The sequence below is a fragment of the Homalodisca vitripennis genome, chromosome 3, assembly GCF_021130785.1.
Source record: "Homalodisca vitripennis isolate AUS2020 chromosome 3, UT_GWSS_2.1, whole genome shotgun sequence".
In the NCBI taxonomy this organism is placed as follows: domain Eukaryota; kingdom Metazoa; phylum Arthropoda; class Insecta; order Hemiptera; family Cicadellidae; genus Homalodisca; species Homalodisca vitripennis.
Window position 1 is genome coordinate 192,045,647 of NC_060209.1, and position 19,668 is coordinate 192,065,314.

A 19,668-nucleotide genomic window follows, 5' to 3' on the forward strand; every position below is an offset into this window, starting at 1 on the left:
TTTAAAAAAGGTTGTATGAGTTTCTACCGAAAATTGCATTTATTTTTGGTTATTGTACGTAGAAACTTTCCATTTTTGGCGTTTAAAATGCAAATCAATTTTCAACAGAAATACTTCCATTAGTATTGGGTCCGCATATATCATAAGTACACGATGAATTTTTTATAAGCTATGATTTTCCTCTCTACAGGTTTTTTTATTAATGGCATATTTTTCCAGTTACTCGCGAAAACACGTCTCAAAAAGGTGGTTTTTGCCTGAAAACGGAAAATTACAGTCGCGAATAAGTCGAAAAGTACTGACTTTCAGAAAAAACTTCACAGAGCAAAAGTTGCTTAGAATAAGTCAGTTTATAGATTACCGCAATTAATTTTAGTGAAAAATTGCTCACCCCGAGAAGGAGACCCATCCACCTCCAGGCACAGGGTAGACTTTAAAATAGACCACAAGTAGAACCTAAATGGAAATTTTTATGAAAATTGGTGCTGTATGGGATACAAGCACGCGAAAATGATCATTGACTGGACTAAAAATGTTGATATGGAATGCATGATTTTATAGATCATTCCACTTCATGATTATGAGCTGATCATGAGCTGACACTAGTAATCGCGCCCTTGAAGATTAATCAGGATTGATTCCTGTAATAGAGGGGACTCTATAGTAACTGGTCCATTCCCAGATTTTAGAGATCATTCTACTTCATCAATCTGATCATGAGCTGACAATAGTAATCGCGCCCTTGGAGATTAATCAGAATTGATTCCTGTAATACAGGGGACCCTATAGTAATTGGCCCATCCCCAGATTATAGAAATCATTCCACTTCAACAATCTGATCATGAGCTGACAATAGTAATCGCGCACTTGGAGATTAATCAGAATTGATTCCTGTAATACAGGGGACCCTATAGTAATTGGCCCATCCCCAGATTATAGAGAAATCATTCCACTTCAACAATCTGATCATGAGCTGACAATAGTAATCGCGCACTTGGAGATTAATCAGAATTGATTCCTGTAATACAGGGGACTCTATAGTAATTGGTCCATTCCCAGGTTATAGAGATCATTCCACTTCACCAATCTGATCATGAGCTGACAATAGTAATCGCGTACTTGAAGATTAATCAGAATTGATTCCTGTAATAGAGGGGACAGGGACTCTATAGTATTGGTCCATTCCCAGATTATAGAGATCATTCAACATCATCAATCTGATCATGAGCTGACAATAGTACTCGCGTCCTTGGAGATTAATCAGAATTGATTCCTGTAATAGAGGGGACTCTATAGTAACTGGTCCATTCCAGGTTATAGAGATCATTCAACTTCATCAATCTGATCATGAGCTGACAATAGTAATCGCGCCCTTGGAGATTAATCAGAATTGATTCCTGTAATAGAGGGGACTCTATAGTAACTGGCCCATCCCCAGATTTTAGAAATCATTCCACTTCAACAATCTGATCATGAGCTGACAATAGTAATCGCGTCCTTGGAGATTAATCAGAATTGATTCCTGTAATACAGGGGACTCTATAGTAACTGGTCCATTTCCCAAGTTATAGAAATCATTCCACTTCAACAATCTGATCATGAGCTGACAATAGTAATCGCGTCCTTGGAGATTAATCAGAATTGATTCCTGTAATACAGGGGACTCTATAATTGGCCCATTCCCAGATTATAGAGATCATTCCACTTCAACAATCTGATCATGAGCTGACAATAGTAATCGCGTACTTGGAGATTAATCAGAATTGATTCCTGTAATACACGGGAATTTTTAGTAATTGGTCCATTCCCAGGTTATAGAGATCATTCCACTTCACCAATCTGATCATGAGCTGACAATAGTAATCGCGTACTTGGAGATTAATTCAGAATTGATTCCTGTAATACAGGGGACTCTATAGTAATTGGCCCATCCCCAGATTATAGAAATCATTCCACTTCAACAATCTGATCATGAGCTGACAATAGTAATCGCGTCCTTGGAGATTAATCAGAATTGATTCCTGTAATACAGGGGACTCTATAGTAATTGGTCCATTCCCAGGTTATAGAGATCATTCCACTTCACCAATCTGATCATGAGCTGACAATAGTAATCGCGTACTTGGAGATTAATCAGAATTGATTCCTGTAATACAGGGGACTCTATAGTAATTGGCCCATCCCCAGATTATAGAAATCATTCCACTTCAACAATCTGATCATGAGCTGACAATAGTAATCGCGTCCTTGGAGATTAATCATAATTGATTCCTGTAATACACGGGAATTTTTAGTAATTGGTCCATTCCAGATTATAGAGATCATTCCACTTCACCAATCTGATCATGAGCTGACAATAGTAATCGCGTACATTGATTCCTGTAATACGAACTCCCCGAAATAACAATAGTAATCGCGTTGGAGATTAATCAGAATTGATTCCTGTAATAGAGGGGACTCTATAGTAACTGGTCCATTTCCAGATTTTAGAGATCATTCTACTTCATCAATCTGATCATGAGCTGACAATAGTAATCACGCCCTTGGAGATTAAATTAGAATTGATTCCTGTAATAGAGGGGACTCTATAGTAACTGGTCCATTTCCAGATTATAGAGATCATTCCACTTCGTCAATGTGATCATGAGCTGACAATAGTAATCGCGCCCTTGGAGATTAATCAGAATTGATTCCTGTAATAGAGGGGACCTTATAGTAATTGGTCCATTCCCAGATTATAGAGATCATTTCATTTTGTGAATCTGATTGTGACAATGACAATAGTAATGTCAGCCCGCATCTTCGGAATAATAACCATGCTTCCGTTGCTTTACTATGCTTAGACATCGTGTCTAAAACATCGTAGTGCACGCAATTGATAGAACACTTTCACAAATTCTATTTTTAAAAATTATTATTTATTTATATTTTACTCCTGTATATGATGAAAACAAAACATGTTCTAATGCGTAAAATAAAACATTGAAGATTTTAAGTCAAGTATACTTAAATGACCACGATATTTCTTTACTTTAATTGTGGACTTACAGTTTTTGGAACATTTGATTAAAATATGTTGTAAAACTGGTCCGGTTCGATTACTCCACCGATTCGTTGGCCCAACGACCCAAACATTAGTTTAGTTTTAAATAAGAGGGTCGTTTTCCCAACGATCAGTGGTGTAATCGGACTGATTTGTTTCATAATAAATGGATTATTCCATAACCTCAGATATATCAGAAGTCCACCACTAAAGAGTTGAAAGTTCATTATTTTATTTTTATAGGTAGGTCAACTACAAAACAAGTTTCGATAAACATCTAATTTTGTATAGCCTACGTCTTACACAATTTGGGTTGAAACAATACCGGAGAAGTGTAACAACAACAGCAAGTAAAATGTAATCACTTTCAGGAATTATAATATTTCTAAATGGTAAAATCAGCAATGTAGAGGTTGTGTATTTTTATTGTATTCTTATTAGTACTACCAACACTCGGTATTCATGAATAAGTCACCAATTCACGACTAGTGCCAACAACGAAAGCGACGAGAACTACGTTAAGATTGTTTACAATTTAGCTGTTCAAAGAGATAACTAACTGGTAGACGGACTTTCATGGCCACTGCTCGCTGTCTCCCTCGCCCGAAGCGCGGGAAGTTAAGTCTGTATTATGTTTGTAAACACCTACGGGTCACAGACGGACTCGTCATTCCGAAAAATTACGAAGCACGAGTCTTGTGCTTTACTAAATGTCAGCTGTTATAGTTGTTGTTTCAAAACAGTTCAGTTTAACGTAGTTAAACTATACCTTGAATATTTTTATCAATGGGGGAGGGGGGTTACAACCCTCCTGGTTACGCTTATGTAAATGGATACATGTTGTGTAAAAGATTAGTATCACGTTCTAACAATACTTTAAGATAATATTGTATCGTGTATTGTGCTATCATGGGTAGTAACGAATACAGGGGCCGTCTCGTCTCGAACTGAGAGAACTTGGCAAGATACAAAGAGTCAGAGTGATCAATGATCGAGTCGCTACAAGTTGCTAGAGACAACTTCACTATCGGTACTCCCCCCCCGGTTACAACCCTCCTGGTTACGCCTATGTAAATGGATACATATTGTGTAAAGGATTAGTATCACGTTCTAACAATACTTTAAGATAATATTGTATCGTGTATTGTGCTATCATGGGTAGTAACGAATACAGGGGCCGTCTCGTCTCGAACTGAGAGAACTTGGCAAGATACAAAGAGTCAGAGTGATCAATGATCGAGTCGCTACAAGTTGCTAGAGACAACTTCACTATCGGTACTCCCCCCCCCCCCCGGTTACAACCCTCCTGGTTACGCTTATGTAAATGGATACATGTTGTGTAAAGGATTAGTATCACGTTCTAACAATACTTTAAGATAATATTGTATCGTGTATTGTGCTATCATGGATAGTAACGAATACAGGGGCCGTCTCGTCTCGAACTGAGAGAACTTGGCAAGATACAAAGAAGTCAGAGTGATCAATGATCGAGTCGCTAGATACAACTTCACTATCGGTACTCCCCCCCGGTTACAACCCTCCTGGTTACGCTTATGTAAATGGATACATGTTGTGTAAAGGATTAGTATCACGTTCTAACAATACTTTAAGATAATATTGTATCGTGTATTGTGCTATCATGGGTAGTAACGAATACAGGGGCCGTCTCGTCTCGAACTGAGACAACTTGGCAAGATACAAAGAGTCAGAGTGATCAATGATCGAGTCGCTACAAGTTGCTTGATACAACTTCACTATCGGTACTTCGCCTCGGGTGAAATACTTACTTGCAGTACTTATTGCAATTGAATTTTAATATGTTATTCTTTTTCATTATAGAGCTAGAATTCTTTAAGTAACTTCCTTTCAGGCAGAGGTATCTAAAATAAATTCACTACTCCACGAGCACAAAGTACTGCTGTTATTTTATTTAAGTGGCAATAAGGGTAACATAAATATTCCTCATGACATCTGAAGTTCTCGACAACGGATTTTTAGATTACCCAAGATTAATAAATCCATTTTCATTCCAGTATGCTGGACCCAAGTGTTTTAATAAATTGCCCCAGCATCTTAAGATTATTCAAAGTTATGGCAAAGTTTTGCAAGAAGTTTAAGATCTGGCTACCTGAGCATGAAAGCTTGGAATTTCTTAAGGGAGTGTGTAATAGTGCAAATATCTAATCAATCAGTTTTGATAATCTTTTGTAATCTTTGTAATATAGTATGGTTATTATTATAAATATGATTTACAACATTGTCCTGATACTGATCTTTATTTTACTATCTGTATTTGTATTTATCATTTATCCTTCTTAATACTAGAGTATATTTGTTAAAATTTAGCTGACGCCACTGAGCTAAATACTTTAGTTATTATGTTACTGGACTCTCAGTTTGTCACAAGTCTATTGACTATTTGTCTATTTTATTTTTGTGCATTTGTTATTTTTTTCTAAATATCTGCCACGTAACTTGATAACGTGGCAGTTTTAATGCCTAAGAAATGATTACATGTACCTTGCTTGTATAAAAAAGGAGAAATAAATCATTATTTTCATTTAGAGTACGTAGGACGTTTGAAAAATGTTTTATTTAAACTTACATAAAAATGTCAAAACATAAAATGCGGATTTATTACATAAAATGCAGTATGTATGAGGGTTACTGGCTGAGCGTTAGCAAAGCTATCACTCGTGGGGCTGAAACATGTTCGCTTGTCTGTCTGGTGTTGCACGATGTCTGGAAAACGAACTGAACTAATAAACAACACTGGGTTAGATAATGTTGCGTGTCGCTCCATGGGATTTGGCTGAGCGTTAGCGAACTTTTCTATATTGATCTTATGGGTAAGCTATAGGAAACCGAGAAAATAATAGAGAAAGTACGTATGTAAACCGATTGAATATTGCATATAAGTTTGTTATTGGCGATGGAAGGGTTGAATGGACAACATGATTTTGGACATTTGCCATCGTTATAGGTTTTATAAGGTATAAACACAGTGTTTAGAGGATTGGAATCTATCATCTTCGTCAGGTGGGGGAGGTATTAATATATACAACATAACGAACAGAAAGAAGTAAGGGACAGAAAAGGGTTCAAACACATCCAAAAGCTGCCTGGAGTCCAGTCCAGGCGTTGCATCCTGTGCAGTGACAACATTTTAACATGCGGCATAGAAACGCATGTAGCCTAATGAAATGAGCGATAGACTTGCAATTTTGCATGCAACCCCAGCGAACCCCATGTGTTACGTGACACGTGGTGTGGCTCACTCTTACCTAGGAAAGTATTACTAAAAAATTGCCCTCTTCAGTCATCCTTTATACTCGTACAATAATGATCCATGCCCTCATCTCGTGTTCATTTTATTTTTGGCCCTAATTTTTTAAGATGCCCTTAAATACTAAATAAAAAGTCTACATCGTCAACAATGCTTTTTCATGGATTCAGTACCGGTACAGGTATTTTAAATATCTGTAAGAAAAAACACAGACATTAGCACAATCGAACACCTGTTGTACCAACTTAAGTTAAATAACTTATCTTAAGTGATAATTCATGTTAAGTTACATTGAATAGTTATATTGAAATCATTGCAGATAATGCTGATCCCAGCGGTAGGTTTATTAAATATTATTATGGCCCTGGACATACATATTACATATTCTATTCTGTTGGCGCCATGGAGGATGTGAGCATTTCCTAGGCAAATATCTTAGATATTATGTTCTTGAGCAAACGTAAGCGAACTGAACTTTTACTGTTCGGGCTGAACAGTTCGCGGCGAACACTCGCGAACACTAGCGGTGAACGTACACGAACAACGAGCAGAATCTTGTTAATGATTGTTAGAAATCTTAATGAATAATTTCTGTTTTATTCTATTTATATGTTACCTGTTTATATAATACATTGGTCTTTGAAACATCAAGCAGAGCAAGTGAACAGTTTCGATACAGGTTTGAAAGTTCCGTTGGGCTATAAATTACTAAAGAGAACCTACAAGAATCATTGTCCTTTTTATATGATTGAGTTGGTAAGTTAACAATTTTTAGGTTATAAATATTTACCAAATACTGTGTACACAAACCAACGCAATAACAGAGTGTTTGCTCTTCCAATTTCTGTTGATGCACCAGTTAGAACACTTAGTTAGAACTTAGGAACAGAAAACGTAATCACGCTTTCTCCAGTACACTAAGGAAATCTTGCACTCGGATTGCGTTGCATTAGACCACTGATTGTGAACTCATGTCTTTGTCTTTAAATTCTGAACACAATTTATCTGATTAACTTCATCCCGTTAAAAAACTACTCTAGTATTTGTTATTCAATCTAAAATATTTTTCAGATCGAATAGTCCGAACATGATTCATTTAAAAATCAGTGTCGCTGATCGTCAGCCTTGTCGTTGAGACAGTGCTCGAATATTTGTGTCTTATCCAATGGAGATTTACTAGATGAAGGTAACTTACAAAACTTCATGGAATTCACTTAGATTGAGTTTTGAGATGGAACGCTCATGTGTAGACCACGTCTGTTCCAAAATTATCCTCAGGTATTCCAAGTTTTGAGGTCCTTAGTCAAATACTGTCCTACCTAAGTTCTGAAGACAGCTTATTATGACTTGATTTATCCCAACTCACTTACGGACTGGTGTTGTGGGGTGTTTACGCCTGAGAGTGTTTAAATTGCAGAAACAACCAATCCGCGTGATTGCAAAGTTGAAGTACAGAGAGTCGTGCAGGCTAACTTTAAAAACTGTGCAGCTGTTGACTCTGCCAAGACTCAATATCCTGGACGCATTGTATGACAAAATGTACATTGGCCAATGGTCGAGACACTCGTATCAGACTGAGTGAGGGGGACTACCGGTCTGCGAACACAGGACGGCGCTTCAGCATCGCTTGCCCTCGCAGACTGAGTTCATTTGATCATCAGATTACCAAATGATATAAAAATGCCCCAATGCTGTGTACCCCCCTACGCATTTTGTAATGTGGACAAGATATGACAATAAACTGGGAGACTATAGACCATTAGAATGGCCCCGGATTGGAGTGGGAATAATTTACGAAGAACGAATGGAAATTGAACGAATACAAAATATGTATGTCTGTGTGAGAGAATCCTGGAACGGAAGTACAAATTTTAGTAACACTTACTGTAACATATCGTTTGCTATACAATTGTATTGTCGCTTCACTACAGATTTGATTATTCACTATTTGACTATTGACTAGGTTAGCACTATTTGACTATTGACTAGGAAAGCACTATTTGACTATTGACTAGGAAAGCACTATTTGACTATTGACTAGGAAAGCACTATTTGACTATTGACTAGGAAAGCACTATTTGACTATTGACTAGGAAAGCACTATTGACTATTGACTAGGAAAGCACTATTGACTAGGAAAGCCCTATTGACTATTGACTAGGAAAGCACTATTGACTATTGACTAGGAAAGCACTATTGACTATTGACTAGGAAAGCACTATTGACTAGGAAAGCACTATTGACTATTGACTAGGAAAGCACTATTGACTATTGACTAGGAAAGCACTATTTGACTATTGACTAGGAAAGCACTATTGACTATTGACTAGGAAAGCACTATTGACTATTGACTAGGAAAGCACTATTGACTATTGACTAGGAAAGCACTATTGACTATTGACTAGGAAAGCACTATTGACTATTGACTAGGAAAGCACTATTGACTATTGACTAGGAAAGCACTATTTGACTATTGACTAGGAAAGCACTATTTGACTATTGACTAGGAAAGCACTATTGACTATTGACTAGGAAAGCACTATTGACTATTGACTAGGAAAGCACTATTGACTATTGACTAGGAAAGCACTATTGACTATTGACTAGGAAAGCACTATTGACTAATGACTAGGAAAGCACTATTGACTATTGACTAGGAAAGCACTATTGACTATTGACTAGGAAAGCACTATTGACTATTGACTAGGAAAGCACTATTGACTATTGACTAGGAAAGCACTATTGACTATTGACTAGGAAAGCACTATTGACTAGGAAAGCACTATTGACTATTGACTAGGAAAGCACTATTGACTATTGACTAGGAAAGCACTATTGACTATTGACTAGGAAAGCACTATTGACTATTGACTAGGAAAGCACTATTGACTATACCGTAGGAAACAATAGTATGATATCCTATACGTTACGCTGCATCATTGATATATTAGCACGCATTTTTTTTTAGTTTTAAATATCATTACAATATTAAGGTAATTACCTAATTTTTATGATTACAATTTGAAATGTTGGATATTTTTTTCCGATTTTTAGAGTTTGTTCCTCATAACAAGCAAGAGTTTAATACTTGTTTGTAATTTCTTGTAATTACTATTTCTTTCGTTCGCCGCAAGGCTTGCGTAGTCACAATGTATAAATGGCAACAGATTTTTGTTACTGAATAAAATTGGAATTGAACTGGTAAACACAATCAGAAAGTGTTTGTGTATACTGTGTAAGACATTTGATGCACAAAAAGTACTTAAAACCTAACATTAGATGCAATATCTTCTCATAGACTGATGTATTATCAAAGGCTACGTGGAGATGGCCGTGGAAATAAATGAACGCGGTTTTAGCGCACCCAAAAAGCTATGGAAATCACTAAAATACGCTTTCCATGTAAGAGATAGTCATAGTACTATAACTAGACCATGGTAGCTTTTAATGTCTTTCATCCTTGAGGACTCCAGCTCGAGTTTCAGAGCTCTGCTAAATTATTTTTCTTATTTGACGGATACGATGTTTAAGAACCTACCTGTTCAGGCTGTTGTTCCTGTTCAAGTTCGTCATAACACTGTTTAGATAGGCTGAAAAAGAGTTATTTATTTTTACGAAAATATTTCACAGTATTTTTTATTGTATAACAAATGTTTCAAGTCAACCTAAACAATGTTTAGCTAACAAAATGAACAGCATAAAATTTAAAAGATGTCATATAGCTAGTAAAACGGTTGAAGTCGATACAATTACGCTTGGTAAAGCAAAACTTAACATAGTTAGAAATACAAAATCTATAGCTAAAATCAAATCCCTTGAACTGCTTATTAAGGGTATAATTTTTAATTTAATCACTTAAGTTTGACTTGTATTTACATTAGTATTTTAATACACTTTAAATATTGAAGTATTACAAATCGTTTGACATGGTTCTTAAATACACAGCATTGTCCTTTAACCTTAGATGAATAACTACAAACGTTTTTTATAACTCACAATATTGAGCAAATTATACTATCTGCAAATTTACTTAAATTAAATTTATAAAGAGTGAATCTGGCAAAAATGAAAATACGAGTTTGTGGCCTATAGGAAAAATGTAACATCAATGAGACAATACAGCAGTTGGTTCAGGAGCTGTCCGGTTTGGCGTACGTTCCCATGTCAGCCTCGAACAATATGTTGTTTATTTTGTGTTGAACAACATTCCTCGTGTACTCCGGGTATCCGCGTAACTTCGCCGCGACGTACTCTGCAAAAATATCCGTCGTGGTCTTCGGTCTCGGCGCCGTGCCTGTGCCCTCAGTGGTATCGTCAGCTCCATTGAGTTCGACGTCCAACTTCCTCGTCTTGGAAGGATGTTGGGGTTCAGCAGCACTCGGCCGCCTGGCAGTAGCGGAGGGAGGTCCAGAGGGTTCTCTGCAGACGACCGTGTCTTGTGGAGGAGTGGGAGAGTTGGCGTCGACATTGGCACATCCAGGAGACTCTGAGTCCAAGTTCTCTACCATGAATTCTTCTTCAGGGTTCTCCGTTATTTCCTGAGGGACAAATACAGAATTAGCTCGACTATTACATGAGTATTCTACTCTGAACGGTGTAGAGGGCGCATACTGTATGTCATGTTATATTACGTATATGTTAGCGTTACACATCCATCACAGTGTTGGTGATACACACCGGGTAAAGTTGTTAACAGCGCAGAGTAGTTCTGTAACTCAGTTGTGTGTTGTAGTCATGTAGCACACACATTCACCCTTAATTGGTTTCCCTCCAGTTCTTTTTGGATGGTTTTGCATAGTTTGCTTTCTGTATTATATTGTTTCAGTGGAGAACGTTGTGGTCTCGGGTCTGAAATATGGTTTGGTCTGACACGTTTTTTGGGAGACATCATGTTATTGGACATTGGACATCGTGTTACTTATGGCAGGCTTCTGACAATTTGACACGTTTTTTTGGGAGACATCATGTTACTGGACATTAGACATTGTGTTACTTATGGCAGACTTATGACAATCTGACACGTTATTTGGGAGACATCATGTTATTGGACATTAGACATTGTGTTACTTATGGCAGACTTATGACAATCTGACACGTTATTTGGGAGACATCATGTTATTGGACATTGGACATCGTGTTACTTATGGCAGGCGTATGACAATCTGACACGTTTTTTGGGAGACATCATGTTATTGGACATTGGACATCGTGTTACTTATGGCAGGCGTATGACAATCTGACACGTTATTTGGGAGACATCATGTTACTGGACATTAGACATTGTGTTACTTATGGCAGACTTATGACAATCTGACACTACGTTATTTGGGAGACATCATGTTACTGGACATTAGACACTGTGTTACTTATGGCAGGCTTCTGACAATCTGACACGTTATTTGGGAGACATCATGTTACTGGACATTAGACATTGTGTTACTTAGTTACATATAGTATTTGTTATTCATAATATTAAGTTTATATTGATTTATTGATTGATTGTTTCTTGGCTTTGTTGATGGACACTAATTTACATAATCAACTGCACGTATGAATTTGCATGTACAGTTTTGTATGTAGAGACGTCGCCGTTTATAAATAAAATAAATAAATTAAATAAAATTAAAAGCCCATACTTTGGCAACAGGCCAACTTCATCGGAAATTTAGGATGGGAGGATTCAGGGTCCCAGAGACGGCTACGAGTGGCGGCATCAATGTTCACTCAAGATGATACAATTTCCAGAGGATCTAACTCAAGACAATACTGCAGATGGAGACCACGTTTTGCGATAAATCCACGCTATAATATTTTTACAATCAGACGGCTACGTACTTATAAGTGGCGGCATCAATGTTCACTCAAGATGATACAATTTCCAGAGGATCTAACTCAAGACGATACTGCAGATGGAGACCACGTTTTGCTATAAATCCACGCTATAATATTTTTACAATCAGACGGCTACGTACTTCTAAGTGGCGGCATCAATGTTCACTCACGATGATACAATTTCCAGAGGATCTAACTCAAGACGATACTGCAGATGGAGAATACGTTTTGCTATAAATCCACGCTATAATATTTTTACAATCAGACGGCTACGTACTTCTAAGTGGCGGCATCAATGTTCACTCAAGATGATACAATTTCCAGAGGATCTAACTCAAGACGATACTGCAGATGGAGACCACGTTTTGCGATAAATCCACGCTATAATATTTTTACAATCAGACGGCTACGTACTTATAAGTGGCGGCATCAATGTTCACTCAAGATGATACAATTTCCAGAGGATCTAACTCAAGACGATACTGCAGATGGAGACCACGTTTTGCGATAAATCCACGCTATAATATTTTTACAATCAGACGGCTACGTACTTCTAAGTGGCGGCATCAATGTTCACTCAAGATGATACAATTTCCAGAGGATCTAACTCAAGACGATACTGCAGATGGAGACCACGTTTTGCGATAAATCCACGCTATAATATTTTTACAATCAGACGGCTACGTACTTCTAAGTGGCGGCATCAATGTTCACTCAAGATGATACAATTTCCAGAGGATCTAACTCAAGACGATACTGCAGATGGAGGACAAGTTTTGCGATAAATCCACGCTATAATATTTTTACAATCAGACAGCTACGTACTTCTAAGTGGCGGCATCAATGTTCACTCAAGAAGATACAATTTCCAGAGGATCTATCTCAAGACGATACTGCAGATGGGGAACAAGTTTTGCGATACATTCACACTATAATATTTTTACAATCAGACGGCTACGTACTTCTAAGTGGCGGCATCAATGTTCACTCAAGAAGATACAATTTCCAGAGGATCTATATCAAGACGATACTGCAGATGGGGAACAAGTTTTGCGATACATTCACACTATAATATTTTTACAATCAGACGGCTACGTACTTCTAAGTGGCGGCATCAATGTTCACTCAAGAAGATACAATTTCCAGAGGATCTATCTCAAGACGATACTGCAGATGGGGAACAAGTTTTGCGATACATTCACGCTATAATATTTTTACAATCAGACGGCTACGTACTTCTAAGTGGCGGCATCAATGTTCACTCAAGATGATACAATTTCCAGAGGATCTAACTCAAGTCGATACTGCAGATGGGGAACAAGTTTTGCGATACATTCACGCTATAATATTTTTACAATCAGACGACTATGTACTTCTAAGTGGCGGCATCAATGTTCACTCAAGAAGATACAATTTCCAGAGGATCTAACTCAAGACGATACTGCAGATGGGGAACAAGTTTTGCGATACATTCACACTATAATATTTTTACAATCAGACGGCTACGTACTTCTAAGTGGCGGCATCAATGTTCACTCAAGAAGATACAATTTCCAGAGGATCTATCTCAAGACGATACTGCAGATGGGGAACAAGTTTTGCGATACATTCACACTATAATATTTTTACAATCAGACGGCTACGTACTTCTAAGTGGCGGCATCAATGTTCACTCAAGAAGATACAATTTCCAGAGGATCTAACTCAAGACGATACTGCAGATGGGGAACAAGTTTTGCGATACATTCACACTATAATATTTTTACAATCAGACGGCTACGTACTTCTAAGTGGCGGCATCAATGTTCACTCAAGATGATACAATTTCCAGAGGATCTAACTCAAGACGATACTGCAGATGGAGAACACGTTTTGCGATAAATCCACGCTATAATATTTTTACAATCAGACGGCTACGTACTTCTAAGTGGCGGCATCAATGTTCACTCAAGATGATACAATTTCCAGAGGATCTAACTCAAGACGATACTGCAGATGGAGGACAAGTTTTGCGATAAATCCACGCTATAATATTTTTACAATCAGACGGCTACGTACTTCTAAGTGGCGGCATCAATGTTCACTCAAGATGATACAATTTCCAGAGGATCTAACTCAAGACGATACTGCAGATGGGGAACAAGTTTTGCGATACATTCACGCTATAATATTTTTACAATCAGACGGCTACGTACTTCTAAGTGGCGGCATCAATGTTCACTCAAGAAGATACAATTTCCAGAGGATCTATCTCAAGACGATACTGCAGATGGGGAACAAGTTTTGCGATACATTCACACTATAATATTTTTACAATCAGACGGCTACGTACTTCTAAGTGGCGGCATCAATGTTTACTCAAGAAGATACAATTTCCAGAGGATCTATCTCAAGACGATACTGCAGATGGGGAACAAGTTTTGCGATACATTCACACTATAATATTTTTACAATCAGACGGCTACGTACTTCTAAGTGGCGGCATCAATGTTCACTCAAGAAGATACAATTTCAGAGGATCTATATCAAGACGATACTGCAGAAGGGGAACAAGTTTTGCGATACATTCACACTATAATATTTTTACAATCAGACGGCTACGTACTTCTAAGTGGCGGCATCAATGTTCACTCAAGATGATACAATTTCCAGAGGATCTAACTCAAGTCGATACTGCAGATGGGGAACAAGTTTTGCGATACATTCACACTATAATATTTTTACAATCAGACGGCTACGTACTTCTAAGTGGCGGCCTCAATGTTCAATCAAGAAGATACAATTTCCAGAGGATCTATCTCAAGACGATACTGCAGATGGGGAACAAGTTTTGCGATACATTCACACTATAATATTTTTACAATCAGACGGCTACGTACTTCTAAGTGGCGGCATCAATGTTCACTCAAGAAGATACAATTTCCAGAGGATCTATCTCAAGACGATACTGCAGATGGGGAACAAGTTTTGCGATACATTCACACTATAATATTTTTACAATCAGACGGCTACGTACTTCTAAGTGGCGGCATCAATGTTTACTCAAGAAGATACAATTTCCAGAGGATCTATCTCAAGACGATACTGCAGATGGGGAACAAGTTTTGCGATACATTCACACTATAATATTTTTACAATCAGACGGCTACGTACTTCTAAGTGGCGGCATCAATGTTCACTCAAGAAGATACAATTTCAGAGGATCTATATCAAGACGATACTGCAGATGGGGAACAAGTTTTGCGATACATTCACACTATAATATTTTTACAATCAGACGGCTACGTACTTCTAAGTGGCGGCATCAATGTTCACTCAAGATGATACAATTTCCAGAGGATCTAACTCAAGACGATACTGCAGATGGAGACCACGTTTTGCGATAAATCCACGCTATAATATTTTTACAATCAGACGGCTACGTACTTCTAAGTGGCGGCATCAATGTTCACTCAAGATGATACAATTTCCAGAGGATCTAACTCAAGTCGATACTGCAGATGGAGAACACGTTTTGTGATAAATCCACGCTATAATATTTTTACAATCGTCGTAAATTGTGTATGTTGTGTATGTTACTTGAATGGTTTCATATAAATTCATACACGTATACGCTAATATACATCCTTAATATAGATTGTTGAATAAGGCGGCGTCACGGCTGGACGGCCAGAGCAGTCAGGTGAAATTAGTTTTTGTAACGTTCTAGTTTTTTAGAAGTTATTTGAAACCCTACATCAAAGTATTTATTGTAACATTTTCCATCCATATCGTTGCTGTCAAAATTACAGGCCTAGTACTGAAATCCTAGTTTTCAAATGTGTGTCTTAATATAGCATGTATAGAATAAATTTGTACATTTTGTTTTCATACAGTCATATATTATATAAAATTAAATTTAACTTATTGACTTTTATGAACATCTGTATATCCTGAAGGAACGCAAATCTTTTCTGTAGTGTTATAGTTACATATTTGTTGAAGTTAGATATTTTATTATTGTTATACGGCTATTTCTATTTATACATTGCAGTTATTATATGTAAATTCTTATAATATAGGGCAGTAATTTCATGTACCATAGAACATATTGTTACTTTATATTGATAGTCGATCCCTCTTGTGTTTGATAATTGATTAGAGTGCACAGCTACGTATGTGTAACTGTGTAGTTACGTACGTCTCTATATATGTGGCATGACAATAAATATATATTAAATTCAACTCTACATTATATCATATTTTAATCAGATAGTTTAGTGTTTGTTTTATATTTTCGATGTAATGTATGCAATATGTAAATTTGTATAATTTTATATATAATTTAGGTTGAAATAAAACATTACATCCAAACTACTTAAATGCATACATTTTAATCACTTTAAATGTAGCAAGCTTTATATTATGTGTTCAATAAATTTAGAATTTATTTTAGAGAAATTATATTGTTTTATAGTAATCGTTTTATTTAAAAAGTTAAACTTCAGATTTAGCAGTAAAAATAAAATTACAAATTTATGTAGTAGAATTATTACGATTCCTGTGCCTAACTCATATTCTTGAAGTTTGAATGAATAAATAATAAGTTTTATGATAATAATTTATTTTTCGAATTATGAAAGAAATTGCACACATTTTTGCAGCTAAGTGGGTATTTAGTAATTTTCAAATTTTACTTTCGTCAAATAAAAGTATATAAATTGTACTTGGAATTCTTATAAATGTACGTTTAACTATTTTTGTATATATTAAACTCTACATACAATACTATATTTTCAATGTTTACCATTTTTTTCAAAGGGCTAAACTTGAAATTTTAGTTCAACGATAAAATTTGTTTTACAAATTAGAAGACTGTCTAAATGGTTATAAATAATTATTGTTATGATATAAAATTAAAGAGCGTTCCTTGTGAATAAAATTGTATGCAACGTGGTGGGGTAAGTACAAAACCCATATTTTTTATTAATAGTTTTTATTAATAATAAATTTTATTAATACACCTTGCAAAGACGCCAAAAGTGCCTTATCAGTATAGAGGTTCAACATTGCCCGTTTTAATACTATATAGCGGACACAATTTGTGTTGAAACCATTAAGACAAAAATTAGTCCGAATCTTTAGTTTTTAGGCACCTACGATTGGTCATAGTAAATGGTTCAATGTCATAGAAACGCGTGAAGTACATGTAAGGGATTATTGGTTTACCGATCACCCTGTATATGACATTGAAATATTCCCATGTCCAAATCAACATAGGACCTACTAGAATTGAAATAAGATTCTGTTTTATATAAAAAAACCATATTACCTTAGCACTGCTTGTGTCCTTGGAGTTGAATCTGTCCCTGAGGAAGGCCAGTGACTTGTAAGCGAACCACCGAGGTCTGTAGACTTCTCCAGCTCTCGTCCTGTTTTTCTCTTTTGCTCGCTCTCTCCTCAGAGAAGCCAGTAAAGACATGATCTTCATCTTAACGTCCTCGACGTCGATGTCGAAAACTTCAGCAAGGCTTTTCCACGCTTCGTTCTTCACAGTCAAGTGCTTGTACTCCGGATGGGAAGGACTCCACAAACATGGCCGCGATCTGTACTCCTCTATCAACATCAGCACTTTGGCGTCAGCCCACCTCGCTTTCATTTCTGCTCCGTAAAAAAACAACACTGATTTAGTCGCTTCACTGAGAACTCGGGACACTACATAGCCAACGACTAGAAAACACGTTACACCGACGTTAATTGTAAACAAGCGAATGGATGGGAACGTTCTGGAACTGTTCGTAACGAAGGTCGGCACAAAATGGAGGACATTACAGCGACTGAAGCGAACGTGTATTGGCTGGCGATCGCGACGAGCCGAACCTTGCCGAACGTAACCGAATGTTCACTAGCACCGTTGTCAATTGCACCGTTATCCGAACGCTCTATGCGCTCCGTTCCGGAAGTCCGCACCAGAAATGGGGTGGACGTAGTGTCTGTCAGATTGTGTTCCGGAATAAATGGTTCGTTATGGTTCTAAATTCAAAAGCTTGCTGAGTTGAAATACTATAGTTTAAACACGTGTATGACCCTAACGCTCTTATTTACTTACGGTTACATTTTATAAAGTTGGATCATTGCAACAACAATTTAACAATAAACTATATTGCTATTTTTATTTCAAGTTTCAATAATTTCCACGTAATTATGTGTATGAAAACATTGTGTTGTTTTCCAATAAAAATTATTTAAAAGTGTAATGTTATATCTTAATTAAAACTATAATATTTTTACTTTTTCATGGTTAATTTTTTATTTTAGATTTAAATCCTACTGTTTTATAAATTTAAATATATTTTACCTAATTTATTAAAATGTGTACTTTTATTTAAAAATAGCAATTAAGAATTTTTCGTCTGTTGGACAGATAGGTTTCAACTAATGTACCTTTTAAGTTATTAACATAAAATAATGTAGGAGCTGAGAGTAATTTCCACCTTATAAGCAGCAACGTAGTCTTTCTTGTAATCGGTAGAGGAATTTCACTTAAAGAACGCCACGCTAGTTTTGATGGGGATATCAAAAGGTTTAAAATATTAAATTATTATTATTTTCCACATAATATTTGTTCATATTGACACACTTGCAAGTAATCGTCAGATACGTATATAAATTTGAAATCAGCGTCAGATAGTCATGTACAGGCCGACTAAAAGGCGACATTCAGTCTATTCTTCCAGTTGTCTGGCGGCGTTACAACTATTATTGCTTGTGCTTCTGAAGGTTTCATCTAAGAGAAGGTAAATAAGTTCAGAAGAAAATATGATCTGATAATCGATTAAAGTTTCAAAAATGTAACCCTCTTGCTTCCCTCTCATTTCGACCTCTACTAAAACTAAACTTTCTGAGTACATATTCCTCAACTGCGTGCTTCCATTTTTACACCCAACAAATAATAAACCACGAACTTCTGGCGAGCTCGACTGCATTTAGATCCTATATAAATAAATTGTGAGGATTCCATTATTACACCCAACAAACCTCGAACTTCTGGCGAGCTCGATTGAATTTAGATCCTATATAAATAAATTCAGAGGATTCCATTATTACACCCAACAAACCTCGAACTTCTGGCGAGCTCGACTGAATTTAGATCCTATATAAATAAATTCAGAGGATTCCATTATTACACCCAACAAACCTCGAACTTCTGGCGAGCTCGACTGAATTTAGATCCTATATAAATAAATTCAGAGGATTCCATTATTACACCCAACAAACCTCGAACTTCTGGCGAGCTCGACTGAATTTAGATCCTATATAAATAAATTCAGAGGATTCCATTATTACACCCAACAAACCTCGAACTTCTGGCGAGCTCGATTGCATTTAGATCCTATATAAATAAATTGTGAGGATTCCATTATTACACCCAACAAACCTCGAACTTCTGGCGAGCTCGATTGCATTTAGATCCTATATAAATAAATTGTGAGGATTCCATTATTACACCCAATAAACCACGAACTTC

At 36.6% G+C, this 19,668-nt stretch overlaps 1 protein-coding gene across 1 annotated transcript; it reads right to left on the bottom strand.

Annotated features, from left to right (window-relative positions):
- Positions 1-9,949: 9,949 nt before the first annotated feature.
- LOC124358778 lies at positions 9,950-17,978 on the bottom strand. The gene is made up of 2 exons (XM_046811074.1): positions 17,473-17,978; positions 9,950-10,867 (listed from the first exon to the last, which is right to left on the bottom strand). Exons 1-2 carry the CDS (start codon positions 17,797-17,799, stop codon positions 10,460-10,462), a joined length of 735 nt encoding a protein of 244 aa, XP_046667030.1. The 5' UTR covers positions 17,800-17,978; the 3' UTR covers positions 9,950-10,459.
- Positions 17,979-19,668: the final 1,690 nt, after the last annotated feature.